At 38.2% G+C, this 25,552-nt stretch overlaps 2 protein-coding genes across 14 annotated transcripts in view; both read right to left on the bottom strand.

Annotated features, from left to right (window-relative positions):
• Positions 1 to 19,985, bottom strand: part of LOC144302237 (toll-like receptor 1) — a 40,685-nt gene extending 20,700 nt beyond the window's left edge. For 2 of the 7 annotated variants that reach the window (XM_077879548.1, XM_077879542.1), the window contains exons 1-2: positions 19,873 to 19,978; positions 14,096 to 14,153 (exon numbers count right to left, since the gene is read on the bottom strand). The gene's annotated coding sequence lies outside the window, so the exon portion shown is untranslated. Of the gene's footprint in view, positions 1 to 14,095; positions 14,154 to 19,783 lie in introns of all 7 variants that reach the window. The other 5 variants (XM_077879534.1, XM_077879532.1, XM_077879557.1 and 2 more) reach the window with 4 other exon arrangements.
• Positions 1,503 to 19,991, bottom strand: TLR6 (toll like receptor 6). 7 transcript variants are annotated; one of them, XM_077879518.1, is made up of 3 exons: positions 19,873 to 19,991; positions 14,096 to 14,153; positions 1,503 to 4,022 (listed from the first exon to the last, which is right to left on the bottom strand). In XM_077879518.1, exon 3 carries the CDS (start codon positions 3,951 to 3,953, stop codon positions 1,560 to 1,562), a length of 2,394 nt encoding a protein of 797 aa, XP_077735644.1. In that variant the 5' UTR covers positions 3,954 to 4,022; positions 14,096 to 14,153; positions 19,873 to 19,991; the 3' UTR covers positions 1,503 to 1,559. The 7 variants fall into 7 exon arrangements, with proteins under 7 accessions (XP_077735644.1, XP_077735650.1, XP_077735642.1 ...); XM_077879524.1 differs by having other exon boundaries at positions 1,503 to 2,616; positions 19,873 to 19,979; XM_077879516.1 differs by lacking the exon at positions 19,873 to 19,991 and adding an exon at positions 19,784 to 19,863.
• Between the last annotated feature and the right edge of the window lie 5,561 nt (positions 19,992 to 25,552).

The raw sequence follows: 25,552 nt of genomic DNA, 5'->3' as shown, positions 1-25,552 counted from the left end.
GGATGGATCCTCCAGTTCGTATCTCCTATCCAGTAGAAAGGTAGAAGGGGCAAAGGAATCCATGCTCATTTTTCTTAGAGATATGACCCAGAGTGGCACACAGTTTCCAGCTACATCCCACACTCAGAATTCAGTCACATGTCTACATCAAGCTGCAAGGGAGGCTGAGAAATGTACTCTCTAGCTGAGTTGTCCAGTGCTCCGAGAAAATTCACACATTAATTAAATTAAAGGTGAAGGAATATTGGTGACAACTAATAACCTCTCTCACAATGTTTTTTAATTTATCTGCATAGTCATCTGTTATGGACTAAATTGTGTCCCCTCCAAAATATACATGTCAAAGTCCTCACCCCCAGTACCTTAGAATATGGCTATGTTTGGAGATACAAATTTTGAGGTTGAGGTTAAATGAGGTCATAAGGGTGGGACCCTAATCCAGTGTGATTTTCCCTATCAGAAGAGGAAAAGACACCGGAATGTGTGCACACAGAGGAAAGGCCATCTGAGGACACAGCAAGAAGGCAGCCATTTGCTAAAATTCTAAAACAACCAGAAAAGTCCTATTCAATAACGAGTTATAAATAAATTTGGCTCTGAGTTTCCTTTGCAAGCAAATAAATCCATATCTTTGCTCTCAACAATCTGTTACTGAAGGCTGTACAGCTGACCCTTGAACAATGTGGAAGTAAAGAGTACTCACCCCCTGTGCACTCAAAAATCCATGTATAACTTTTAACACCCCCAAATTTAATTACCAATAGCCTCCTGTTGACCAGAGCCCTTACTAATAACATAAACAGTCAATTAACACATATTTTATATGTGTTATATATTGTATCCTCACAATGAAATAAACTAGAAAAAAGAAAACATTAAGAAAATCACAAGGAAGACAAAATATATTTATTCTACTGTACTGTAAAAAGTTCACGTACAAGTGGATCCATGCAGTTCAAACCCATGTTGTTCAAGGGTCAACTGTGTTTCCCTTTATATATATAAATTATTAAATCATGAGTCCCCACTGGTTAACTACATATTTGTGTGCCAGGATCAAAAATTTAATAATATACTCAGAAAAAAATCTTTATTTTTTAGAACTGGTCTAATTTTTTCCCAAACTCCAAAGTTGAACAGGATGACAAAGTTCACCTAGAGGCCAATGAGGCTCCATAAGACACTCCAAGGGCCATTGTGTACATTTCTGAGGTTGAGCCTTTCCTTGTCACCATGAAGTCCCATAAACTCCTGCTCACACAGAATCCATTTGGGAAAGGAGAAGGGAGAGCAAAGGTCCTCTAACGAGCATTTACTCAAGGGTGTTTGCATTTGAAACAGAATGGTTGAACCAGAAGCCACTGAGCTACCTGTAATACACAGGTTTGAGCACCACCTCAGCCTCCAGCCTTGCTCCCCAGATGAGCTGAAACAGTTTTCATGAAGTCTTCACTGAATGTGTAGAGAGACTAGGGGCACCATCTAGACAGCAACTTAAAACCATCATGTTCATCAGAATCCAAGTTAATGATGGTTTCTTAAATGGGATTTCCTGATTTTTAAGAAGCTTCTGCGTTATTGTTTTCAGCAATTAGTGTTAACTTCATATTAAAAGCAGCTCTAATATTAGCCCAAAAAAGTCCATGTTTGCTCTTCTCCTTGGGCCATTCCAAGTAAGTCCGCTGCGTCATGAGAGCCCTCAGCTTGTGATACTTGCTGGGAATGCAGTTCTGTGGAATGGGTTCCAGCAAGATCAAGATTAAGTTATTAGATCCTTCATGAAAGAGATTGTGGTGGGCAAAGTACAGTTCATAATGGCACCACTCACTCTGAACAAAGTTGGGAGACAGAACAAAGATGGACTTGTAACTTTTCTCAATGCAGTTTATGATATTTTCCACAATGCTCTTGCCAGGAATAAAGTTTCTCTCATGGAGACAAATCCTTAATTCTTCTTTTTCTAGGCAGGGTACCAGTTCATTCTTCACCCAGGCAGAATCACGTTCACTGTATGAAATAAAAGCATGGAACTGGATGGTTCTTTGGAGTTCTTCTAAGGGTGTGTTTCTTGCCCTGCGCCGGGTCTGGGTCCACTGAAACACCATCCTAAGATACCAGGGCAGATCAAAGTAGATACAGAGCGCAGTCACAGTAACAGTGAACACTAGCACAGCGACCCCAATGGTGACAAGCAGCAGAGTTGTGTTGCAGGATAACGGAGACACGTGAAAGTCCTTCAGTAGGGTTCCCTTATAGTTTTCTGGAGAGTCACACTTATAAGAATCAGGCCAACCCTCTACTACTTTGCTTGCTACCTGGCCTAGACTTTGGACAAATTCTCTCAGCTCACATGTACATTGGAATGGATTATTCCCTGCGCTCATGGACCTAATGTTATGGCAGCTCTGGAGGAAATCAGCTGATGGATTGGAAATTGAATTAGAGTCAATGATCAGTACAGAAAGCCTATTAAAAGTACCACAGTCAGGAAAGTGGGCTAAAGAATTGGAAGCAACATTGAGTTCTTGCAAATCTTCTAGCTTCATGATTGGTTTAGGAATGCTCCTTATTCTGTTATCGTGAAGATCAAGCACCTTGACCTTGGGAGGTAAACATCTGAAAACAGAGTCAGTAAGTATATTTGAAGACAAATTTAACACCACTATACTCCCAACCCAAGTGCAATTTCCATCATATCTATCATATTCCAAAGAATTCACACTAACATCCAATATTTCCAAAGATGTCATATGCTTCGTCATGAGACCTACTTTGTAAAGGTCTTTCAATTTATTCTTTCGTAAGATAAGTGTTTCCAATCTAACTAGGTGGGAACAACTTTGAAAAACACTATCTGTGAAAACATTCTGGGTAAAGTTCAAAAACTTAAATGTGTTTGATGGTGGAGGACAAAGCATGTGTATAAAAGGTGTGTCTGATATGGTTAACATCATAATGTTCATCTCAGAAAAAATTGTGTATAACGCTGTCTGTGAAAAAAGAAAAACTTCATTTTTAACATGCTCTATTTTCAATGCTTTCAGTGCTGTTTTAGGATAATGAATATATTCCTTATTAATGCTTTCAACTATTGTTAAATTATAAATATTGAGATATTGTACAGGTTTGGGCCAAAGAAATTTAAAAATTCTAACCAAGCATTTCCAAGTTGTTTTCACATGTTGGAGAGTAAAATTCAGTAAAGTTGGACCTCTGGTGAGTTCTGATAAAAATTGAATTAAAACTTGACAGTTGTCATTATTCAACTTAATATTAGTCAGTTGTAAGCACCCTAAATTATTAACTAACATGTTTGCTTGGACAGAGAATAACTGATTTGGATGAAAAACAAGATGAAGTGTTTTTGTATCTAGAATTTGAAGACTTCCTTTTTCACTTTCTTTTGCATAATAACCTTGTAAATCCAGAAGGATATAACTTAGATGCAAATGAGCAATTGGTAGCAGATCTAATTGCCGTAACTTTGTAGCACTTAAACCTAAGAATTGTAGTTGTGTCAAGTTGCCAAATTCCTTACAGATGGGCAGGACATGAAAGTCATTGAATGAGAGGTCTAAATGCTTGAGACTCCTGATAAGATGGCAGGACATGTTCCGTAACTGATTGTAAGATAAATCCAAATATTCCAAATCCTGGTTGAACTTGAAAATGCTAAAATCAAGCCACCAGATTCTATTATGAGAAATTCTCAATATTTTTAGTCCTGAGAGATAGCTCATGTCAGAGAGGTGAAGCTCAGATATATTGTTCTGAGACATATCTAAGATTTTGGTTTTTGGTGGCAGGTCTTCTGGGACATGAGTAAGGTTCATATTTGACATGTCTACTGTAAATTCACTTTCATCAGAGAATTGGATTATGGTTCCAACTATTAAGGTCACAATGTACACAAAATGGAAGCTTCCAGTGATAGAGTCTTTGTCTTTGATCATGATGTTGAAATGACTATTCCCCAAAGGGTTGTTGCTGTTCTTCAGAGCATCTTGATATGTATCCAAATTCTAAAAATATAACACACATTTAAAAAATAAATAAATAAATAAAATATATAACACACATTAAGATGTATAAATTTTGAATGATTGCTCCTCAAACCTCCACTTTCTAAACACAAAATCTCAATGATCTTTTCATTCACTATCAGAGTCATTTCTGTCCACATAATTAAGTGTGATATTTTTCCCAGTTATGCAGCTTGCTGGTTCCAGGGGAGGCAATACAGATCTTGTTACCGAATATTTATGGTTCTGGGTTTTATCCTGTCTGGGCACTCTCTGAGGGATCCACTCAGGGGCTTAGCTTTGTTTAACCCTCTTCAGAACTTTCTCAGGACTGGAACAGTCTCCTGGGTAATGTTTATTGAAAATCTTTAAAGGCAAACGTACCAGCCACAGGCACCTGGAACAAGGAATAACAAATGGGACAAACAGCACACACACCCAAAAGCCAGGGAAGGAAGAGGCTGGAAAAGAAACACAGGAGAGAAAAATATTTGGAAAGCTCCACGTATACCAGGAAATCTAGAAAGCCACACATGTGTCCAGGGCTATCTGCATGCTCAAAAGACCTAAGAAAATCCTAAACTTTCACCCCTGGCTGACCTTTGGCTTTGTGAAAACAGAAAGTGAAGGCTAGGGCAAAGTTGCAAATAGCCTGGTTAAACATTGAGGCAATGCATCAACAGAGAGCTAATGGTATCCCATTGTTTTAATTAGCAATTCTCTTATGTCGTATGATATTGAGTATCTTTTCATATGCTAATTTGCTATTTGGTGAAGTCTCTGTTCAGATCTTTTCTCCATTTTTATTTTATTGTTTTTGTTTTTTTTCTTTTCTCCATTTTTAAACTGTGTTATTTTCTTATTGCTGAACTTAAGAGTTCATTATATATTTTGAACACAAGTCCTTTACCAGATTGTGTTGTGTAAATATTTTCTCCAAGCTAGAGTCTTATCTTTTCATGTCTTAATGGCATCTTTTAAAGTAGAAAGTTTTAATTTTAATGAAGTTCAACTTAACAATGTTTTCTTTCATGGATTATGCTTTTGATGTAGATCATCTCTATACCAAGGTCGCCTAGATTTTCTCCTATATTATCCACTAGAAATTTTCTAGTTTTATATTTTACATTTAGATTTATGATCCATGTGGGGCTAATTTTTGTGAAAAGTGTAAGGTCTGTGTCTAGATCCTTCCCTCTTTGTTGTTGTTGTTGTTGTTGTTGCATGTGGATGTCTAATAGTTCCAGCACCACTTATTGAAAAGACTATCTTCTTTACTGAATTGCTTTGCTTCTTTGTCAAAGACCAGTTGGCTATATTTGTGTCAGCCTGTTTCTGAGTTTTTCATTCTGGTTCATTGACTTCTCTGTCCATTCTTTCACCAATACCATACTGTCTTGTATACAGGAAGTCTTGAAGTTGGGTAGTGTTACTTCTCTTTCTTCTTTTCTTTTTTTCTTCTATAAATGGATAATAGTTTCTAATTTATTTGCATGCCTTCTATCCCAACTCTATGGCATTCATTTTTATAAAGGCAGAACTAAAGATAAAATACAAAGATCAATGGTTGCTAGTGTTTGGGAGAAGAGAGAGATGAATAACCAGGACAAAGAGGATTTTTTAGGACAGTAAAACTATTCTATATGATATTGCAATTGTGGATATATGAACTTCTGCATTTGTCAAAGCCCATAGAACTATACAGCACAAAGCCTGAATCTAAGTGTAAATCATAGACTTTAGTTAACAATAATATATCAATTATAATGTGCCTGACTGATGCAAAATTTTGTAATAGGAAAAGCTGTATACTGTGGAGAAGGGGTACATAGGAACTCTCCTGGACTATTTGCTCAATTTTTTTATAAAACTAAAACTTCTCTTTAAAAATGGAGTCCATTAAAAAGAGAAGTATATAGAAATGCAAGTTTTTTTGTATATTAATTTTTTATGCTGCAATTTTACTGACTTTATTTAATAACTCTAGTAGTTTTGGGGGGACTCTTTAGGGTTTTCTATATACAGTATCATGCCTTATGTAAATAGTGAAAATTGTACTTCTTCCTTGCCAATTTGGATGCCTTATATTTCTTTTTCTTATCTGATTACTATGGCTAGGATTTCCAGTACCATGTTGAATAAGAATGGTGAGAATGGACATCATGTCTTGTTTCTGATTTTACAGAAAAAGTTCTCAGATTTTTACCATTGAGTATGATGCTAGCTGTGGGTTTTGCATATAAGGTCTTTATTATGTTGAGGTTTGTTCTCTGTAAACCTACTTTGACTGAGATTTTTATCATGAATGGATGTTATACTTTTCAAATGCTTTCTCTGCATCTATTGAGATGATCATATGGTTTTATCCTTTCTCTTGATGTGCTGTATCACGTTGATTACTTTGCAAATACTGAACCATCCTTACATCCTTGGAATAAATCCCACTTGATAGTGGTGAATGATTTTTAAAAAATGATTATTAGATTCAGCGTGCTTATATTTGATGAGGATTTTTGCATCTATATTCATCAGAGATATTGGCTTGTAGTTCTTTTTCTGTGTGTGGTGTCGTTTTTTTGGTTTTGGTTTCAGGGTAATGCTGGCCTCACAGAAAGAACTTGGAAGCTTTTCTTTGTCTTTCATTTTTTGGAATAGTTTAAGAAGACCAGATATTAACGTTTCTTTAAAGTTTGGTAGAATTTGTCTGTGAACCCATCTGCTCTTGGACTTTTGTTTTTTGGGAGTTTTTTTTTTATTATTACTCATCCAATTTTATTGCTAGTAATCAGTCTGTTCAAATTTTCTATTTCTTTCTGATTTAGTTTTGGAAGGTTACAAATGGATTTTACCCATTTCTTCTATGTTGTCCAATTTGAATTTAAGAGATACAATCCCATTTACAATTGCACCAAAAATAATAAAATACCCAGGAATAAACTTAACGAAGGAGGTGAAAGATCTGTACTCCAAAAACTATAAAACATTGATGAAAGAAATTGAAGATGACACAAAAATTTTAAAATATTCCATGCTCAGGAATTGGAAGAATCAATATTATTAAAATGTCCATTTCACCCAAGGCAATCTATAGATTTAATGAGATCTCTATCAGTATACCAACATCATTTTTCACAGACCTAGAACAAATAAACTTTGTTTGGAACAACAAAAGACCCTGAATAGCCAAAGCAACCTTGAGAAAGAAGAACAAAGCAGAGGTATCACAGTCTCAGATTTCAAGATATACTACAAAGCTGTAGTAATAAAAAAAAATGATCCTGGCACAAAAATGGACACATAGATCAATAGAACAGAATAGAGAGCCCAGAAATAAACCCACATTTATATGGTCCATTCATCTACAATAACAGAGGTAAGATTATACGATAGGGAAAAGGCAGTCTCTTCAACGAATGGTTTTAGGAAAACTGAGCCACTTATAATACCATACACAAAAATAAAATCAAAATGGATTTTAAAAAGTAGGGGGGAGAAGGAGAAGAAGAAGGTATTAATAGAAATGGTTTCTGAAGAAGCACAGGCATTCACTTACTGGACAATGGTATTAAGTCAATTGTCTTAAAAGTTAACTACATGACTATGGTCTGTTTTCTTTTTTTTTTTTTTTATGGTCTGTTTTCATTGGACTTAGAGGATATTTTATTCTCTTTTAAAGGGCACTCCTTTATCCCTCCAAAATGTTATATCACTCAGTGTGATAATTTAAAATTTTACAAAAGGGCAATCAAGGAGTTATTCCCAGAAACTATAAGACATTCTCAAGAGTTTACACCAGTATTCAATTTGGCACTAAACTCAGCCATCTGTTGCAACCAGTGACTTCTCATGGGTAAAGGGTTAACAATCTATCTATCTATCTCTTGCTCCAGTGATTAATCTGACCTACGATTAACTTTCTAGCTCTTTTCTGATAATCTGACACATGTAGAATGTCCACTATGTTACCAGAAAACACTACTTTTTGGTAAAAATGACTCTTGAATGGTAAATAGTATCCATGTTAAAAGGACTATATATGAAAAAAAATAAATAAATAAAAATAAAAAAAAAAAGGACTATATATGAACTGTAAGTACAAAGTAAGAAGCCTATGCTATATTTCCTCTCCTACATCTTTCCAAGAAAGTGAACAGTGTGGCCTATTAGGGCTTGTTGGTGTGAATGATTAGATGAACCTGAGATAAACTCCTGGTGGTCATTGAGAAACCATGCACTCATTTGGCCAGACTTTCAGGTCCTCAGCTAAGATCAGTCAAGGCAACATGAGTTAAAAGGATTGGGGGAGGGGCACCTGGGTGGCTCAATTGATTGAGCATCCAGTTTCTGATTTTGGCTCAGGTCTTGATCTCAGGGTCCATGCTAAGGGGTTCCATACTCAGTAGGGAGTCTGCCTGAGGATTCTCTCTCTCCCTCTGCTCCTCCCCCAGCTCATGCTCACACACTTTCTCCCTCAAATAAAAACAAATCTTTTTAAAAAAGGAATGGTGAAGGATTGGAAGGTGCATCCACCTGTGGCTTGATGCCTAAATCTCTTTGGTACATGACAGGATAAATCCTTTTGTGAAGGTGAAGACTGGAATAAGGCCAAATTTGTGTCACAATGAAGAACCATCTCCACTTCCATGAATTGGACCTCACTAAAACCAGTCGTAGCTGGGCTAGCAGAGATGATACCACTGTTCATGGAGCCATCTGAGTAGGTATGATTAATATATGCCAAACTGGGCATTAATGACTGGCTGAGGGCACACCAGCCCATGGATCCCATGTTTGTGACTGAGACAAAACAGTGGGACTATAATTTTGCAAAAGGTCAAGCAGAAGCTAGTCCCGGGGGTACCTGGCTGGCTCAGTGGTTGAGTGTTTGCCTTTGGCTCAGTTGGTGATCCCAGGGTTCTGGGATTGAGTCCTACATCAGACTCCCTACAGGGAGCCTGCTTCTCCCTCTGCCTATGTCTCTGTCTCTCATGAATAAATAAGTAAAATCTTAAAAAAAAAGAAGAAGCTAATCCCAGAAACTAAGACATACACTCATGAGTCTATACCATTCCAGCTCTGATCTGCATGGAAAAGCACTTAAAAGCCCTTGTAGGGAACAAAAGCTAGCAGGACAGACAGGCCCCACAGCTGCCTTACTCCCTCCGCAGCATCCTAAGAGCAGCAATGGCAGCTGTGATGTTCACAGGGCAGCATCCTGCACCTACACCAGAGTCTTTACAGCCACACCTACCTAGAACCACCTACAGGTAGATATTAGAGGTACTCTTACAGAGTGGGAAGAGGCAGATGAGATCACATTTGTACTCCACCCTTTGTGGTCACAGGAAATCTTTTTAGTCACAGGATCTTTGACACAATTCCCATAAAAATGGATATGTGTTTTTTTCCAATTCACATTAGCCCAAAAGCAACAAATTGAACGTGACAAGATCTGGCATTGGATAATCTGAAAACATCAAGTTCCTACAGTTGACATGCTGATAAAACAGGAAAAGAGTGAAATATTAAAAAGTACATTGAAGAAATCAGAAAGCATGTCAATTTGAAGCTGCCATGTGTAAGAGATAACAGTTTTCCCAGAGCCCAGAAAGTCTCACTGTACAACAGATTATAGTCATCGATGTTCATGATACTGATGCTTAGTGAATGAGAAAAGATTACCTGTCTGACGGGTGGAGGCAGGTGCAGGAACAGATGCCATACTTGGGACCGGTAAAAGGGTTGGAATATGAGGTTCATTCTACCCTATTCAGGGACTGATCTACACATGTAAACATCTAGAAGCTCCCAGGAGATAAGAGTAGACAACATTACTTAAGTAGGGCCTTGTGGAGCAGAAAAAATTGAAAGCAGATTTTGACTACTTGTTCAGTTTTATTAACAAAAGGATCCACTGTTCATTACCTGAGGGCACATTGGAAATAGTAAATAGTTAAGAGATAAATAGGGTCTCAATCAACCATTCTTTGGAAGAGTAAAACTCTTCTGTCTAGAGAATTTCATTACAAAATGGCATATGGGGGGATCCTGGGTGGCTCAGTGGTTTAGCACCTGCCTTTGGCCCAGGGCGTGATCCTGGAGTCCCGGAATCAAGTCCCGCGACAGGCTCCCAGCATGGAACCTGCTTCTCCCTCCTCCTGTGTCTCTGCCTCTCTCTCTCTCTGTCTATCATAAATAAATAAATAAATAAACAAACAAACAAATAAATAAATCTTTAAAAAATAATGGCATATGGCTAAAAGTCCCTAGGGGTGTCTGGGTGGTTCAGTTGATTAAGCATCGAACTCTTAGTTTCGACTTAGGTCATGATCTCAAGGTCATGAGATCAAGCCCCACCTCGGCTCAGTGCAGAGTCTGCTTTAGATTCTTTCCCCTTTCCTCTCCCTCACCCTCTTTCCTCCCCCTCCACCACTCACACACACAACACTCTCTCTCTCTAAAATAAATAAATAAATAAATAAATAAATAAATAAATAAAATCTTTAAACATCCCTCACTACTCCTCTTCTAGAGCCTCTTCCAATTGCCACCAAAACGCCCATGAAAACACAGAAACTTTTAAAACCCACCTTGCAACCAAAAACAAAGAAGGATGGAAAATTAATGGTGGGATCCAAAAGCATCTACACGCATGAAAAGGTATCAGGAGCCAAATTTAAAAAACCCTGGCATACTCAAGCTTTGCCTCAGGAAAATAGACTCCCTGACAAAAGATGGGAAGGAATTTTGTCTCTCTCTCTCTCTGTTTGCATCTCTGTTTGCAGATCTATGATCTTATATGTAGAGAGTCTGAAAGACTTCATTAAAAAACTGTTAGAACTATTAAACTCAGTAAGTCTGCAGGATACAAAACCAACATAAAAATAGTTGCATATTTATGTATTAACAACAAACTCTCTGAAAAAGAAATGAAAGAAAAATCTCATTTACAAATGCATCAAAAAGATTAAATACCTGGGAATTATTTTAACCAAGGAGGTAAAAGACCTATATCCTGAAAACTTTAAGACATTGATGAAAGAAGTGGAAGAAGACACAAATAAATAGAAAGATATCCTGTATTCATGGATCAGAAGAATTATATTGTTAAATTTTTCACAGTATCCAAAGCCATGGATTTTGTGCAATTTCTATTAAAATTCCAATGGCATTTTTCAGAAAAGTGAAAAAAAAATTCTAAAGTTCATATGAAATTACAAAAGACTCCAACTAGCCAAAGCAATCCTAAGACAGAACAAAGCTAGAGGAATCACACTTCCTGATTTCAAACTATACTACAAAATTGTAGTAATCAAAACAGTATGGTATTGGGATAAAAACAGACACACAGATGAATGCAACATAATCAAGAGCCCAAAAATAAACCCATGCATATATATAGTCAACTAATATTTGACAGTGGAGTAAAAAATATTTGATAAGGCAAGTGTAGTCTCTTCAGTGAATGGTGTTGGGAAAACTGGATATACACATGTAAGATAGAACCCCTATCTTATTCTACTGTCAAAAAACTTATTCCAAATGGATTAAAAACTTAATTATAAGACCTGAAATCATAAAGTTCCTAGAAGAAAATATAGAGAGAAAGCTCCCAGACATTGGTCTTGGCAATAATTTTTTGGACCTGATACCAAAAACTTAGGCAATAAAACCAAAAATAAACAAATGAGACTTCATCAAACTAAAAGGCATCTGTACAACCAAAGAAACAAGCAGCAAAATGCAAAGTCAGCCTATAAAATTGGAGAAATTTTTTCAGTCATATTATCTGATAAAGGATTAATATCCAAAATATATAAGGAACTCAGACAACTCGATAGCAAATAATAATAATACATTAAAAATTTTTTTGACTTAAAAATGGACAGAAGACCTGAATAGACATTTTTTGAAAGAAGACATACAAATAGCCAACTAGTACATCAGAAGATGCTCAACATCACTGGTCATTAGGGAAATGCAAATCAAAGCCACAATGAGCTGTTACCTCATGTTTGTTAGAATGGATATCAAAAAGATAAAAGATAACTTGTGTTGACAAGGATGTGGAGAAAAGGGAACCCTTGTGCACCATTGGTAGGAATGTAAATTGGTGCATCCATTGTGGAAAACAGTAGTTTCCTCAAAAAATTAAAAATAGAATTACCATATATCCAGCAATCCCACTTCTGGGCATATATCCAAAGGCAATGAAATCACTGTCTCAAAACCATACATCGCCATACTCATTGCAGCATTATTCACAATAGCCAAGACATGGAAACAACATAGGTGTCCAATGACAGATGAAAGGGTAAAGAAAATGTGAAAAAAAATACACACACACACACACACACACACATATATATATATATATATATATATATATATATATATGGCGAAGGAATATTACTTTGCCATAGACAGAAGGAAAGCCTGCCACTTGTGAAAACATGGATGAAACTTGAGAGCATTATGCTAAGTGAAATAATGTCAGGCTGAGAAAAATAAATACTATGAACTCACTTGTATGAAAATCTTAAAAAAGCCAAACCAATAGAGTAGAAAAGGGATCCCAAGGGCTCAAAGACAGGGAGAGATAAGGAGATGTTGGTTAAAGGTTAAAACTTCCAGATATAATATGAATGAGTTCTGGAAATTTAATATGCAGCCTGGTAACTATAGTTAACAGTAGCATATTATATACTCAAGAATTGCTAAGAGAGCAGATTCTCACAACCTAAAATAAAAGGTCATTATGTGAGGTCATGGATGTGTTAACTGTGGTAACCATTTTGTAATAAATATATATATATTTATAAATAAGATATATATATAATTATCACACTGTAGATCTTAAATTTACACAGTGTTATGTGTTAATTATATTTCAAATCCAGAGAGGGAAAAAGAACTAAACAAGAGGTAGGGAGGGACTTGAGAGTGGGTACCTATTGCATTCTGAGATGTGTAAGCCATACAATACTTGTAAAGAGTGCAAAGATAAGAACGCTAAGGGGCGCTATTCATCAAGAGTTGCAGTTTGTATATGTAATACTCCATTAGGTCAAAGTATCAAAGAATTGGGCAATGAGAATAAGAGAAGCTACTCCTTCATACTGGTTAAAACAAATAGCTAGCTCACAATGAAAATATAACAGATAAGGACACTTACACAATGAATAACTGCATCAAAATTTACAAAGTAAAAATGCTAAAAACACAAGGAGATATTGATAGTGAAGACGGTGCATTCCTCGGTCACAATTAGATCAAGCAGCATAAGATAAGCATAAGAGGATTTGAATAAAATAATAAAGGATTGAATAGAAATACTGAACCTATATAAAAAGAATATTGTATATCTAAGTCCCCAGGTTTCATGGAGCACTTGTTAATATTTACTCTTTAGTCAAATAAATTTTTAAATAAATACCACAAAGCAGAAATTCATAAGTCATTTTTCAGACTATAGAATAAATGTTTTTATTTTTTTTTTTTTTAAGATTTTACTTATTCATGAGAGATACAGAGAGAGAGAGGCAGAGACATAGGCAGAGGGAGAAGCAGGCTCCATGCAGGGAGCCCAATGTGGGACTTGATCCCAGGACTCCAGGATCATGTCCTGAGCTGAAGGCAGACACTTAACCACTGAGCCACCCAGGCATCCCCAGAATAAATTCTTTAAACCACTGTTTTATATGTTCTAAACATTTTCTGGATCAAGAAAATCACGTTTTCAATTACAAACATTAAAATTTCTTAGTGTCAACAATGTGTTGTGCACATACTCTAGTCTCCTCTTCTCACCCTAAATCCCCTAAATGCTGGGGGAGAAAATACACACACACACACACACACACACACACACACACACATTTAAAGTCAGGAAGAGAAGTCTTTACGGGAACTGACCCCAAGAGAAGTCTCTGAGAATCACAAATAGATTGGACTATGATGGAGTACTAGCTTCTAAAAGATGTCCACCTCCTAATCCCAGAACTTGTGAATATGCTATTACATGGAAAAGGAATTCAAGGTGAAAATGGAATAAAATTTCCCAATCCACTGACCTTAAATAAGAGGGTTGTCCTGGATTATTCAAATGGAATCAATGTAATCACAAGGGTCCTTAAAAACAAAAAAAAGGGAGACAGAAGAGGAGGTCAGAGTGCTGTGATGTGAGAACTTGAGTTGTCATGAGGAAGAGATCATCCGCCAAGAAAGGCAGGTAGCATTTAGAAACTCAAAAAGGCAAGTAAATAGATTCTCCCCTTGAGCCTACAGAAGGAATGCAGCTTTGCCAACATCTTTATATAAGCCCAACAAGGCCTATGTTGGAATACTAATTTACAGAATTGTAAGATACCAGATGTGTTTTTTAAGCCACTAAATTTGTGGTAATTTGCTACAACAGCAATATAAAATTAATACAGACTAGTTTGTTCCACCTTTCTGATGAATAGGCTGTGAAAAGAGATCAACAAGCAGTTTGACATGGAGCTTCAACCACAATTTGGGTTGTACAATCAAAAAGTATGACACTTACAAAACAAGCACCAGAATAGAAAGGAACCAAACTCAAGATAGAAGTTAACACCCAAGGAAACAGAGGTAAAAGGATAGAATAGCCATTGGTAATAGATAGATATCCTTAGAGAGAGATAAGAATCTTAAAAGAGAATGGAGCAGGAATCATGGAAATTAAAAACCTAATAACTAAGATGGAAAACACTTTGTGTGAGTTGAATTGCAGAGTGGCAATGCTGATGATGTGAGAATTAGTGAGATAGACGACCAAAGCACAGCACATGAGCCCAAAGTGATGAAATACATAAAAGAAATCCTAAAAGATATGGAAGACAGATCCACTGTCTGAATTACCAGAGGATAGACTATCCTCTGAAAAATAAACTGACTCCCTAACAAAAAAAAGCAATAAAGAGAATGCAAGAAGCAATACTTTGCAAAAAAAGGTAGGAAAATTCAGTGCTAAATTCCAATAAATATTGATGACAAAAATTTTAATAACAACGTGGAATTAAAATTGCCAACAATCACAAGGGAAATTAGTAGACAGTGGGGGAGATGGACAGAGTGAACAAAAAGCATGCTATGATCCTTGCCTGACTGGGGAGAATCTACAGATAGATACCAATTAATTGAAGATATTAGAAAAATGCAACTTTAAGTACGTATATTATAAAATTAAGAATAGTTACTTGAAAATACAAATAAAAGAGATAAATTCCAATCATTTGGTGGTGGGGAAAAGCTCAGAATGAAGAAATCCATCTAGCTCTTTACTGAAGGGATAACATGTAATGATTGATTAGGATTTTTTATATTGTAAGAATGGCTTGTTATTATTAGCAAATCTATGATGATAATACATCAATAGATAAACTAAGAAAAACAGATGAGCATCTCCACAGATGCTAAAAATTCACTCGCTAGATTCCAGCATTCACCTTTGACTAAAAATACGACTTTAAATAAAGTAGATATTGAAAAGATACTTTGAAAGCTTCATATAAAATATATAAAGTGTCTAACTTAAATATCACACTCCCAAGGCATTTCTGTTAAATTCAATGTCAAGAATGTCCACTATTATTTAACATTGTTCTAGAAGTTCTAGCCATTATAATTAAGATGTAGGAGGGGAATGAGAGACAGAAATATTGGAATGCAGAAAATAAAATTATCACTATTTTTAGATTATATGATTGTTAGTGTGGGAGATCCAAGAGAAGTAAGGGAAAAACTGTTAGGACCAGTAAAAGAGTACAATAAAGTGGTCAGCACAAAATTTTTGAAAAAGAAATCTAATCATCGAAAATTACTGGGTTGTCAAGCAAATTATAATTATCTCCATATAAGTAAATATTACAGTGTGGCCTTTAAAAATAGTGAAAACCTAATTCCATGGGAAACTGTACACTATGTGTAAGTGACAAAAAGTTTATTTTTTGAATGTACAGCAATAACTATGTATAGATATACGTGGGAAAATTAAGATACATATCAAGATACTAAGTAATTATCTCTACCTGGTAAGATTATAAGGGAGTTTTATTTTCCTCTTAGCTGTTATCTGTATTCTTCAAATTTCTAGATTCAAAATTAAGAAGATCACATTATTGGGGTGCCTGGGTGCTCAGTCACTTAAACATCTGACTCTTGATTTCAGCTCAGGTCCTGATTTCAGAGTCATGAGACAGAGCCCTCCCATTGGGCTCTACACTAGATGTGAAGCCTGCTTAAGATTCTCTCTTTTTCCCTCTGCCCCTCCCCCTACTCGTGCTTGCTGTCTATAAAAAAGCAATTAATTAATTAAAAAATAACAATAAATATTTAAACGAAGAGCACATTATGAGCTTAAAAAATAAAAATCAATAGTTAATAATATGAATTATGTCCAATATCACATAAAATAAAAATGCTCCCTATGTTTACTGCAGCATTATTTACAAAAGTCAAGATTATAGAAGCAACTCAAGTGTCTATCCATAGGTGAATGGAGAAAGAAGATGTGGTATAGCTATACAATAGAATGTTACTCAACCATAATTATTACTTGCCATTTGCAACAACAGGCACAGACCTATAATGCTAAGTGAAGTTAAGTCAGAGAACGACAAATACCATATGATTTCACTTATATGTGGAATTCAAAAAGCAAAATAAATCAATAAACAAAAAAAAAGTAGAAAACAGACCCATAAATACAGAGAACAACCTGGAGGTTGCCGAAGGGAGAAGGGTTGAGAAGATGGGCAAAATGGGTAAAGGGGAGTGGGAGGTACAGGCTTCCAGTTATGGAATGAATAGGTCAAGGTGATAAAAGGTATATCAAAGGGAATATAGTCAATGTTATTGTAATAGTGTCATATGGTGACAGATGGTAACAACACTTGTGGTGAGCACAGCATAACATTTAGACTTGTTGAATCATTATGTTGTGAACTGATACTAACGTATTAAAACTAATGTAACATTGCATGTCAACCATACTTGAATTTTTAAAAATGCATATTAAAATAAAACAGGACATAGCATCTAGATAAATCATGTTTTTGGATTGGATCTCAGTTTAGACAGACCCAGCAAAGAAGTTACTTGAATAATAAGGAGAGAAGGAATTTTAAGATGGACCCACCAGGGGGCTCTGGGTAGCTCAGTAGTTGACTGTCTGCCTTTGGCTCAGGTGGTGATCCCAGATCCTGGGATCAAGTCCTGTATCAGTCTCCCTCTGCCTATGTCTCTGCCTCTCTCTGTGTGTCTCTCATGAATTAAAAAAAAAAAAAAAAAAAAAAAAGATGGATTAGCATTAGGTTCTATTAAAAAATTATAAATGTTAATTTTTGATAATGTTCTTTGGCCATGTAGGAAAACATATTTCTTTTGGAGATATAGGATGAAGCATTTACAAAGGGAATATTAGGATGGCTATAATTTAATACATTTAAGCATAAAAGAAAGTGAATCAAATGGGAATTGTTTCTTAAAGATTAAAAAAAGTATGATTTTTTTTTAAATTTTTATTTATTTATGATAGTCACACACACACACAGAGAGAGAGAGAGAGAGAGAGAGAGAGAGAGGCAGAGACATAGGCAGAGGGAGAAGCAGGCTCCATGCACCGGGAGCCCGACGTGGGATTCGATCCCAGGTCTCCAGGATCGCGCCCTGGGCCAAAGGCAGGCGCTAAACCACTGCGCCACCCAGGGATCCCAAAGTATGATTATTTTTACCTACTAAGTTGGAAGAATTAAAAAATATAGTATTGGTAGGTGTGAGTAAAATAAGAACTCTTGTTTACTACTGGCAGAAATGAAAAATTAGTACAAAATGTAAATTCCTTAAAAAACATGCTTATCCTTATTTTAACAATTCCATTTCTCAGGATTCTATCCAAAAGGAATTATCAGAAATACACATAAAAATATTACTATGAAAAATGCTTGTGACATGAAGAAAAATTGAAAAAAATGATAATATCTAGTGTAGAAAATGGTTTAGTCAGCTATTATATACCTATAACAAGGGATAGCATGCAGCCTCAAATATTGTACTTTTGAAGTAATATAATGTTATGTAAATATAATTTATATTTATATTAATTTATATTTGTAATTTATAACTAATATAATGAGTAAAAGAACACAAAATCGTATATGTAGTTGAACTGTAATTTTGTAAAATATGATTAAAACCTGACAAAATACACAAGCCTCGGGAAAAAGAGAACGGGAAGAAATAAATACACCAAATGCTAATCGTGGTTATCTCTGAATCATAAATAAATTTCATTTTCTTTCTTACATTTTTATACGTATTTGCAAAATTTCTAATTTTGAACTTTTTAAAAAAAGATTTTATTAATTTCTTCATGAGAGACACAGAGAGGCAGAGACGCAGAAGGAGGAGAAGTGGGCTCCATGCAGGAGCCCGATGCGGGACTCGATCCCAGGACCAGGATCACGACCTGAGCCCAAGGCAGGCGCCCAACCGCTGAGCCACCCAGGCGTCCCTTGAACATTTTTTTAACTCGAAAGATTTGTCTCAAAATATAGCTAATGCAAAAATATTTTATATTTAAAGAAACATGTCTATATCATTTGGAATATTGATAACTCCGGAGCACTGCTTCCCCGGGGTACTAGGTAGTTGACACTCGTGGATGAGAAGCTCCGCGAGGTCCCTCCACGGTGCGGTGATGGGGGACTGAAACGTAGCCACCGTGTAGGAAGGTTGACCAGGTGCCTGAGAACAGCCTGCCCCCCCCCAACACATGCACACACACGCACACACGTGCACACACATGCACACACACACACACACACACACTACTCCTCCAAGGGCTTTTATATCCTCAAGCAGTCCCTAGTGTCTCCTCTTAACAAGCCGGCCAGGAGCTTTTCTATTTAAGCAAAAGAAAGTAGCAGGGGAAAAAAGGGGGGTGGGGCGGGGAGGGAAGCAGTCGGCCAGAGAGTTCATAATTTGTTTTCACAGGAAGTAAGCAGAGATAAAAGGTAAAAGGTGTTTTTGTTTTGTTTTTTTTCCTTTATTGCATCAAAGAAAGGGAGGGAGAAAAAGACAGAAGAGGCTCTACTTCAAGGGGGAGGAGAAAAAAAAAAAAAAAAAAACCTTGGGTGGATAGGATCTATGAAAATTAAAAACCACCAAAAAGACACGATGGACAAAACACTGAGGTGAGGGAGCGCGAGGGCACAGTCAGGTCACCTGCTGTGCAAGAAAGGCTCTGCCGTGTTGGTCCGAGGCCAGCGGCCAGACCTGGAAGCAGGCGGTTCGAGACCCTTCCCGGCCACTCCCTCGGCTTAGGACGGGCTTGTCCCCGCGTGGGGAGCCGGGCACAGCGAGAGGAACAGCGCCCACAGCATCTCCAGGATGCTTCTGCATTAGCGACAGCTATCCAAGGACAACTTAGGGTCCCCTGAGACGGGGGCGATCTCCCGCTCGCGTCTGCTGGGACCCCCACGCCGGGTGCTGGCTGCCCCGGGGCGGCCGCCCTGCCGCGGCGCTGCAGGGGGCTGGGGAGCGCAGCCCCAAACCCAGGCAGGAACACCGCTCGGGGTTTCCGCGGAGCTGCGGCTGCAAGGGCTCCGTCTCTTTACCGTCTTCTCAAGACAGCCCCGAGCCACCTGCTTTTTTGTCCTTGTAATTGCAAAGGACATCCACGGCCCCTCTAAAAGGGCACTTAAACTCATCCGGCAAAAATGTCAAAGAAGCGTTACCTGCCTCCGGTGTCGCCTTTGGCATTTTCTCGCATAGTTGAAGTGTGGGAGCCGTAATCTGGAAGAGCCACAAAAGCCAGTTTACTTACCTAGACGTCTCTTGCTTAGAAGAAAGAGAAAGTAAGCCACAGGCCCCCGGGGAAGTAAGTGCATGACAAAAGGCCAAGTTCTGGGTTTCAGGGAAGTGACACCACAGAGATGGTTTTGTGCCATCTGTTGAGCCTTCCTGGAATTACCCCTGCGTAGGGATTTCCTTTTCAAAGGTCCCCTGAAACGCAGGTGGGTCAGCAAGGTTTGAGCGGCTGCGGACCAGTTTTTAAACTCGTAGGAGCGCACAGGTTAGGACCAGGTGAAGAAAAATGGTTTTTCTAAGGTGAGACTGATCTGTAAGAGTTTGCAGCAGGAATGTTACATTGTCACCAGGGTAGTTATTGAATGAACATTGCCTGTTTTCTATTGGCAGCGGATTTAACATTTCCAAAAGAATTGCAACCACCCCTATCAAGCAATTTTGGAGCATGCTTTTAGCTGGATGAGGTGCCATGCCTCCAAGTAAAATAAGCTTAGGTCCAGGATTTGTTTTTTGGAAAAATCAACTTTCAAGGAGATTTTAGTAGTTGATATGTGTGTACATAGCCACACCTGGGGGAAGTTGCATCCTCTTTCCCCATGTTCTTCCCCCCCCCCCATGTTCTGACCAATGTTTGGTATTATTAGATCCATTAATTCTTTTTTTTTTAAAAAAAGATTTTATTTATTTATTCATGAGAGACACAGAGACAGAGGCAGAGACACAAGCAGGGGGAGAAGCAGGCTGCCTGCAGGGAGCCCAATGCAGGACTCGATCCCTGGACCCCAGGATCATGCCCTGAGCCAAAGGCAGACACTCAACCGCTGAGCCACTTCAGCAGCCCAGATCCACTAATTATTATTATTATTATTATTTACTATTAATCACGTTGATTGGGCTTTCATTGTGTGTCACACACTGTGTTATTGGCTTTATATGCCATTATTGCATTTGATGGTGATAACGAGTCTTCGAAGTAGATATTATGATTGTGCCCATTTTGTAGATGAGGAAACAAAGCCTTAAAGGCTGCAGAATTTGCCCAAAGTCACAGAGCTAGTAAGGGTCAAGAGATGCATTAATTCTTTTTTTGTTTTTAAGATTTTTGTTGATTTATATGAGAAAGAGAGAGCGAGCATGAATAGGGGGCAGATGGAGAGGCAGAAGCAGACTCCCTGCTGAGCAGAAAGCCCAATGTGGGACTCGATCCCAGGACCCTGAGATCATGACCTGAGTTGAAGGCTGATGCTTAACTGACTGAGCCACTCAGGGACCCTGAGATGCATTAATTCTTAATTCTAGAATAATAAATGACACTGACATGCTGCAGGACTAAATGAAAATCAATTTTCTAAAGGCCATTTAGAATAATTTTAGAACAATCAACAAAGGTTGATACAAAAAGAAAGTGTCCAGCTAACCAGACACTTCAGGCAGCCAGGATACCCAAGACTTTCCACTTAATCAAGAGCCTGTAAAGAACTGAACATATTAGTTGAACAATCATTCTATAATCAATCCTGCTGTCTAGCATTACCTCATCTTTCCAAAAAACAAGTTAAGACCTTGCAGTTTGGGGGCACCTGGGTGGCTCAGCGGCTGAACATCTGCCTTTGGCTCAGGTCATGATCCTGGGGTCCCAAGATCGAGTCCTGCATCAGGCTCCCTTTGGGGAGCCTGCTTCTCCCTCTGCCTATGTCTCTGCCTCTCCCTCTGTGTCTCTCATGAATAAATAAAATCTTAAAAAAAAAAAAAACTATACTTTGGCCTGTAATAAAGTGAGATGTTTGGGTAAGAATCACTTCTGCTTTCTGGAGGAAGGGAAAGGCTAGCTTTCTTACTATTCATTCTTACTCATTGACCATAACAGGAAGTCTTCTCCGGCCTGGGGAGGGCCAGCAAGGGGTGGAGGGGTCTGGTGGGCCAGCAAAAGCAACAGCTAGGGAGCAGCAGGTATCTGTGACTCTGGGAAACCAGCTTTGTGAACCAGGCAGAGGAGAAAGGGGCCAGCTGGGGTTTTAAGGGAATCTCAGCAACACTGGACCGAAGTCTTTAAGACAACACGCACACATATTTACATACACAACACACGTGCACACACACACACACACACAGACACATCACTGCAGATTTGATCACATCGTAGAATGATTTAACAACTGCTCATAAGGACATTTCATAATGCTGGCTTTCGAGAACAAGGCGACTGACTATTCCTGTTGAGGCTGTTATAATTCTGAGAAATGTCCTTAGGGAGGTGATAAAACCCACAGGGTTCAGGTTATACAGAGACAGGATGGCAGTGGAACAGACAGTACTAGACTGAACTCACAATACCAAGTTCCAGCTGTGCGGTCTTGGGCAAATTGCTTAACCTCAGAGAGTCTCCGTTTCTCCAAACTGGGAGTACTTGTGACTTTTAGGGAAGATGATGAATATAAAGTGACTAAAATAGTGCTTGACACAGAAGAGAAGTTATTATAGTGAGGAGCTTTGGAATTCTAGACAAGCCTTACATTTTTACATGTTGAGGTAGAAAGATGTCAGGGTGTCCTTTTTTTAAAAAAGATTTTATTTATTCATTCATTCATTCATTCATTCATGAGAGACACACAGAGAGAGAGGCAGAGACATAGGCAGAGGGAGAAGCAGGCTCCCCACAGGAGCCCGATGTGGGACTCGATCCCAGGACCCCGGGATCCTGACCTGAGCCAAAGGCAGATGCTCAACCGCTGAGCCACCCAGGGGTCCCAAAATGTACTTTTAAGTGGAAAAAAAAAAAAGGAGCAGAAAAGTGTGGAAAGCATGATATTATTTGCATAAAATCAATATAATTGATTGTAAATCAATAAATATCTGTGTAAATATCTGTGAGATATTTACTTAGGTTATCTTCTTGCCAGGCATTGTTCTGAGTACTTTACAAATATTAATTCACTTAACCCTCATAAAGGTGCTGTGAGATATGTACTATCATTATCTCCACTTAAACTGCAGAAGGAGCAACAGGTAAGTGCCCTAGGTTGTGCGTACCAGGCCTGGGGCCTTAACCCAGATAAGATCTGTCCCCAGCATCTGTGTGCTTCAGCACTCCACCAGGCCGCCTTGGAAGACACCGTGTGTCTCTACAAGACACACACCCGCAGGAGAGACAGAGAGAGAGAGGACAGGCTGGGAAACCAGCAGAGATTGGAGCACAGCAGCTACAAGCCAAGGAATGTCTGGGACCATCAGAGGCCAACAGCCCTGCCAGCACCTTGATTTTGGACATCTGGCCTCCAGAACTGTGAGAGAATGAATCTCTCTCTGTTATTGTAAGCCACCAGTTTATGGGAATTTGTTATGACAGCCACAGGACACTGACACAAGGGTCTACATAGTATGCTGGTATATGCATAGTTTTTTATTATGTATACTTTGAGCAAAACCAAAAGAGAGAAATTTTTTGCACCATTTTATGCTCTTTTGTCCTTTTTAATGTCCTTTAATTTTTTAATGTGTATATGCATTGGTCTTATTTTTAAAAAATAAAACAGTGTCGAGGTGCCTGGGTGGCACAGTTGGTTAAGCATCTGACTCATGATTTCTGCTCAGGTCATGATCTCAGAGTTGTGGGATTGAGCCCCACATCAGGCTCTATGTTCCATGCAGAATCTGCTTATCCCTCTCCCTCTGCTTCTTCCCCTGCTCTCTCTCTTTCTCTCCCTCTCTCAAATAAATAAATAAAATCTTTTTTAAAATGTCATAGTGGGGTAAGTAAAATAACAGTCTAAGGATGGCAAATGTACCATCCCAATACAGACAGAAGCAAAACATTATTTTGATGCTTTTTACTTTTTAACATACTGCCTTTCTCTTTCCCTGGAAAATCAATCAATAAATATTTGTGTCTAGCAAGAGCTTTAAAACAAGTTATATGAAAATTATATCATAAAATATACAAACTGCTAGAAATAAAATTGATAACTTAAATATTTATATTAAAATCTAAATCTGCTGAACAAAAAAAAAAGACTAGCTGCATTCAGGGAAAAGATATTTGCAGCACATATAACTACAAAAGGATTAATATCTAAAGTATATAATGAGTTCTTACAAATCAATAGGAAAATGACTAACAAACTCAATGCGGGGAGATTAGCAAAGGATATAAAGAGATGGACAACAGGAAAGTAAATATATCAAACATATAAGGAATGGATCCTCATTAGGATATGGGAAAATACAGATTTAGACAACCAGGAGATACCATTGTCCACACCTGGGATGTACAAAAATCAAAACATCTAATAACACCAAACGTTGGACAGATGTGAGGAAACAGGGACTCTCGTACATGTTCAGAGATTCCTACTTAAATGGTCTGGGATGGCACCAGACATCTGTATTATTTTAAAATCTCTTAAAAAAATGAAATGAAATGAAAATAAAAGCTCTTCAGGTGATCTAGTTCCAAAGGACCAGGACACTCTGAGATCTAAACACCATCCTGAACACATACCCCTCTAGTGGTCACTAGACTCCCTCAACGGCACCCCTCACCTCTCAGTGCCTGGAGGTGGTGGAGGCGTCCTAACTCTTGCTGCTACTTCCAGGTCACCCATCCTCCCATCAGCCCTTGAAACCCACCCCTCCCGGTGGCAGTCACTTCCTTACTCACTGAGTATTTCAGCTCTGCTCACCGTCCCAGTGCAACACTATCCCTGCCATAAGTCTAATGATTTTATTTTTTGATTATTTTTTTAAATCTAGTGGTTTTAATAGCTATGTAGAGATTCTTTCATTCCGGCAGCTTCTTAGTTCTTTGATAGTCTCTCCTTTAATGATCTCACACTGCAACCTACCTCAGCCATGTATTCCCTCATGACATCCTGGATATTATTACTACCAATGGCTGCACCCTTTCCGTAATCTCGGTTGCCGACATCTCACTCTCCAGCTATCACCTCCCACTCTTTCCCTCTGCTGCCAACAATTCCTCAGCTCCACTGCACTGGACTGAAAGGTCATGATCTATCCTTTTGATCATCCCTCTGCATTCACCCTCAGCTCCCTTCCTCCTGTCTCCTCTTCCCAGGTTAAATCCCACTGATTACTGGACTGACTATACTAAGCCTGAGCCGCTGGTTGCAATTGGAGAAAATACACATCCATGTTGACTTGTTTTACTTGAAATCCATGGCTGGATCCCAACCTCAAGACAGAACTGCAATTCTACTACCCCTTCTACTCCCCTTCCCAAGCCCATTCATTCTTATACCTCTTTCCCTCTCTTGTGCTTCCAATACCTTCTTCCTTACTCTCTCTCAGCTAATGATGCTTCATTTTTCATGCAGACAATAAATGTGACCAGAAGAGCGTTTCCACATCCTCCCCCCAAAACTCCCTAGCCTACTTGTAGCTGTCTAGCTGTACTTCCCTCTGTTCTCCTGAATGAACTCTGTCCAGAGCCAATTCCTCCCCATTGAGTACTGAACACCATTCCTGCTTGTCTACTCAAGAAAAGCACTCTCTCACTCTAGCAATTATCTTTTTTTTCTACTACATCGTCATTTTTTGCTCTAATGTATGGTCCTAAATAGCATATGATGCTACAACTTCTCTCATATTTGAACCCCCAATCTCTTAATCTCTGCTCCTCTTTATGCCAGAACTCCTTGAAAAAGTCATCTTACTCACTGTCTCTAAATATTCTTCTA

This window comes from Canis aureus, chromosome 2 (genome assembly GCF_053574225.1).
Source record: "Canis aureus isolate CA01 chromosome 2, VMU_Caureus_v.1.0, whole genome shotgun sequence".
NCBI lineage: Eukaryota > Metazoa > Chordata > Mammalia > Carnivora > Canidae > Canis > Canis aureus.
The sequence above is the reverse complement of the archived record's forward strand: the minus strand, read 5'-3'. Positions and strand labels throughout refer to the sequence as shown.

Coding starts and splice junctions, on each gene's coding strand:
- TLR6 (XM_077879518.1), bottom strand. CDS start 3,953: ATGATCAAAGACAAAGACTCTATCACTGGAAGCTTCCATTTTGTGTAC.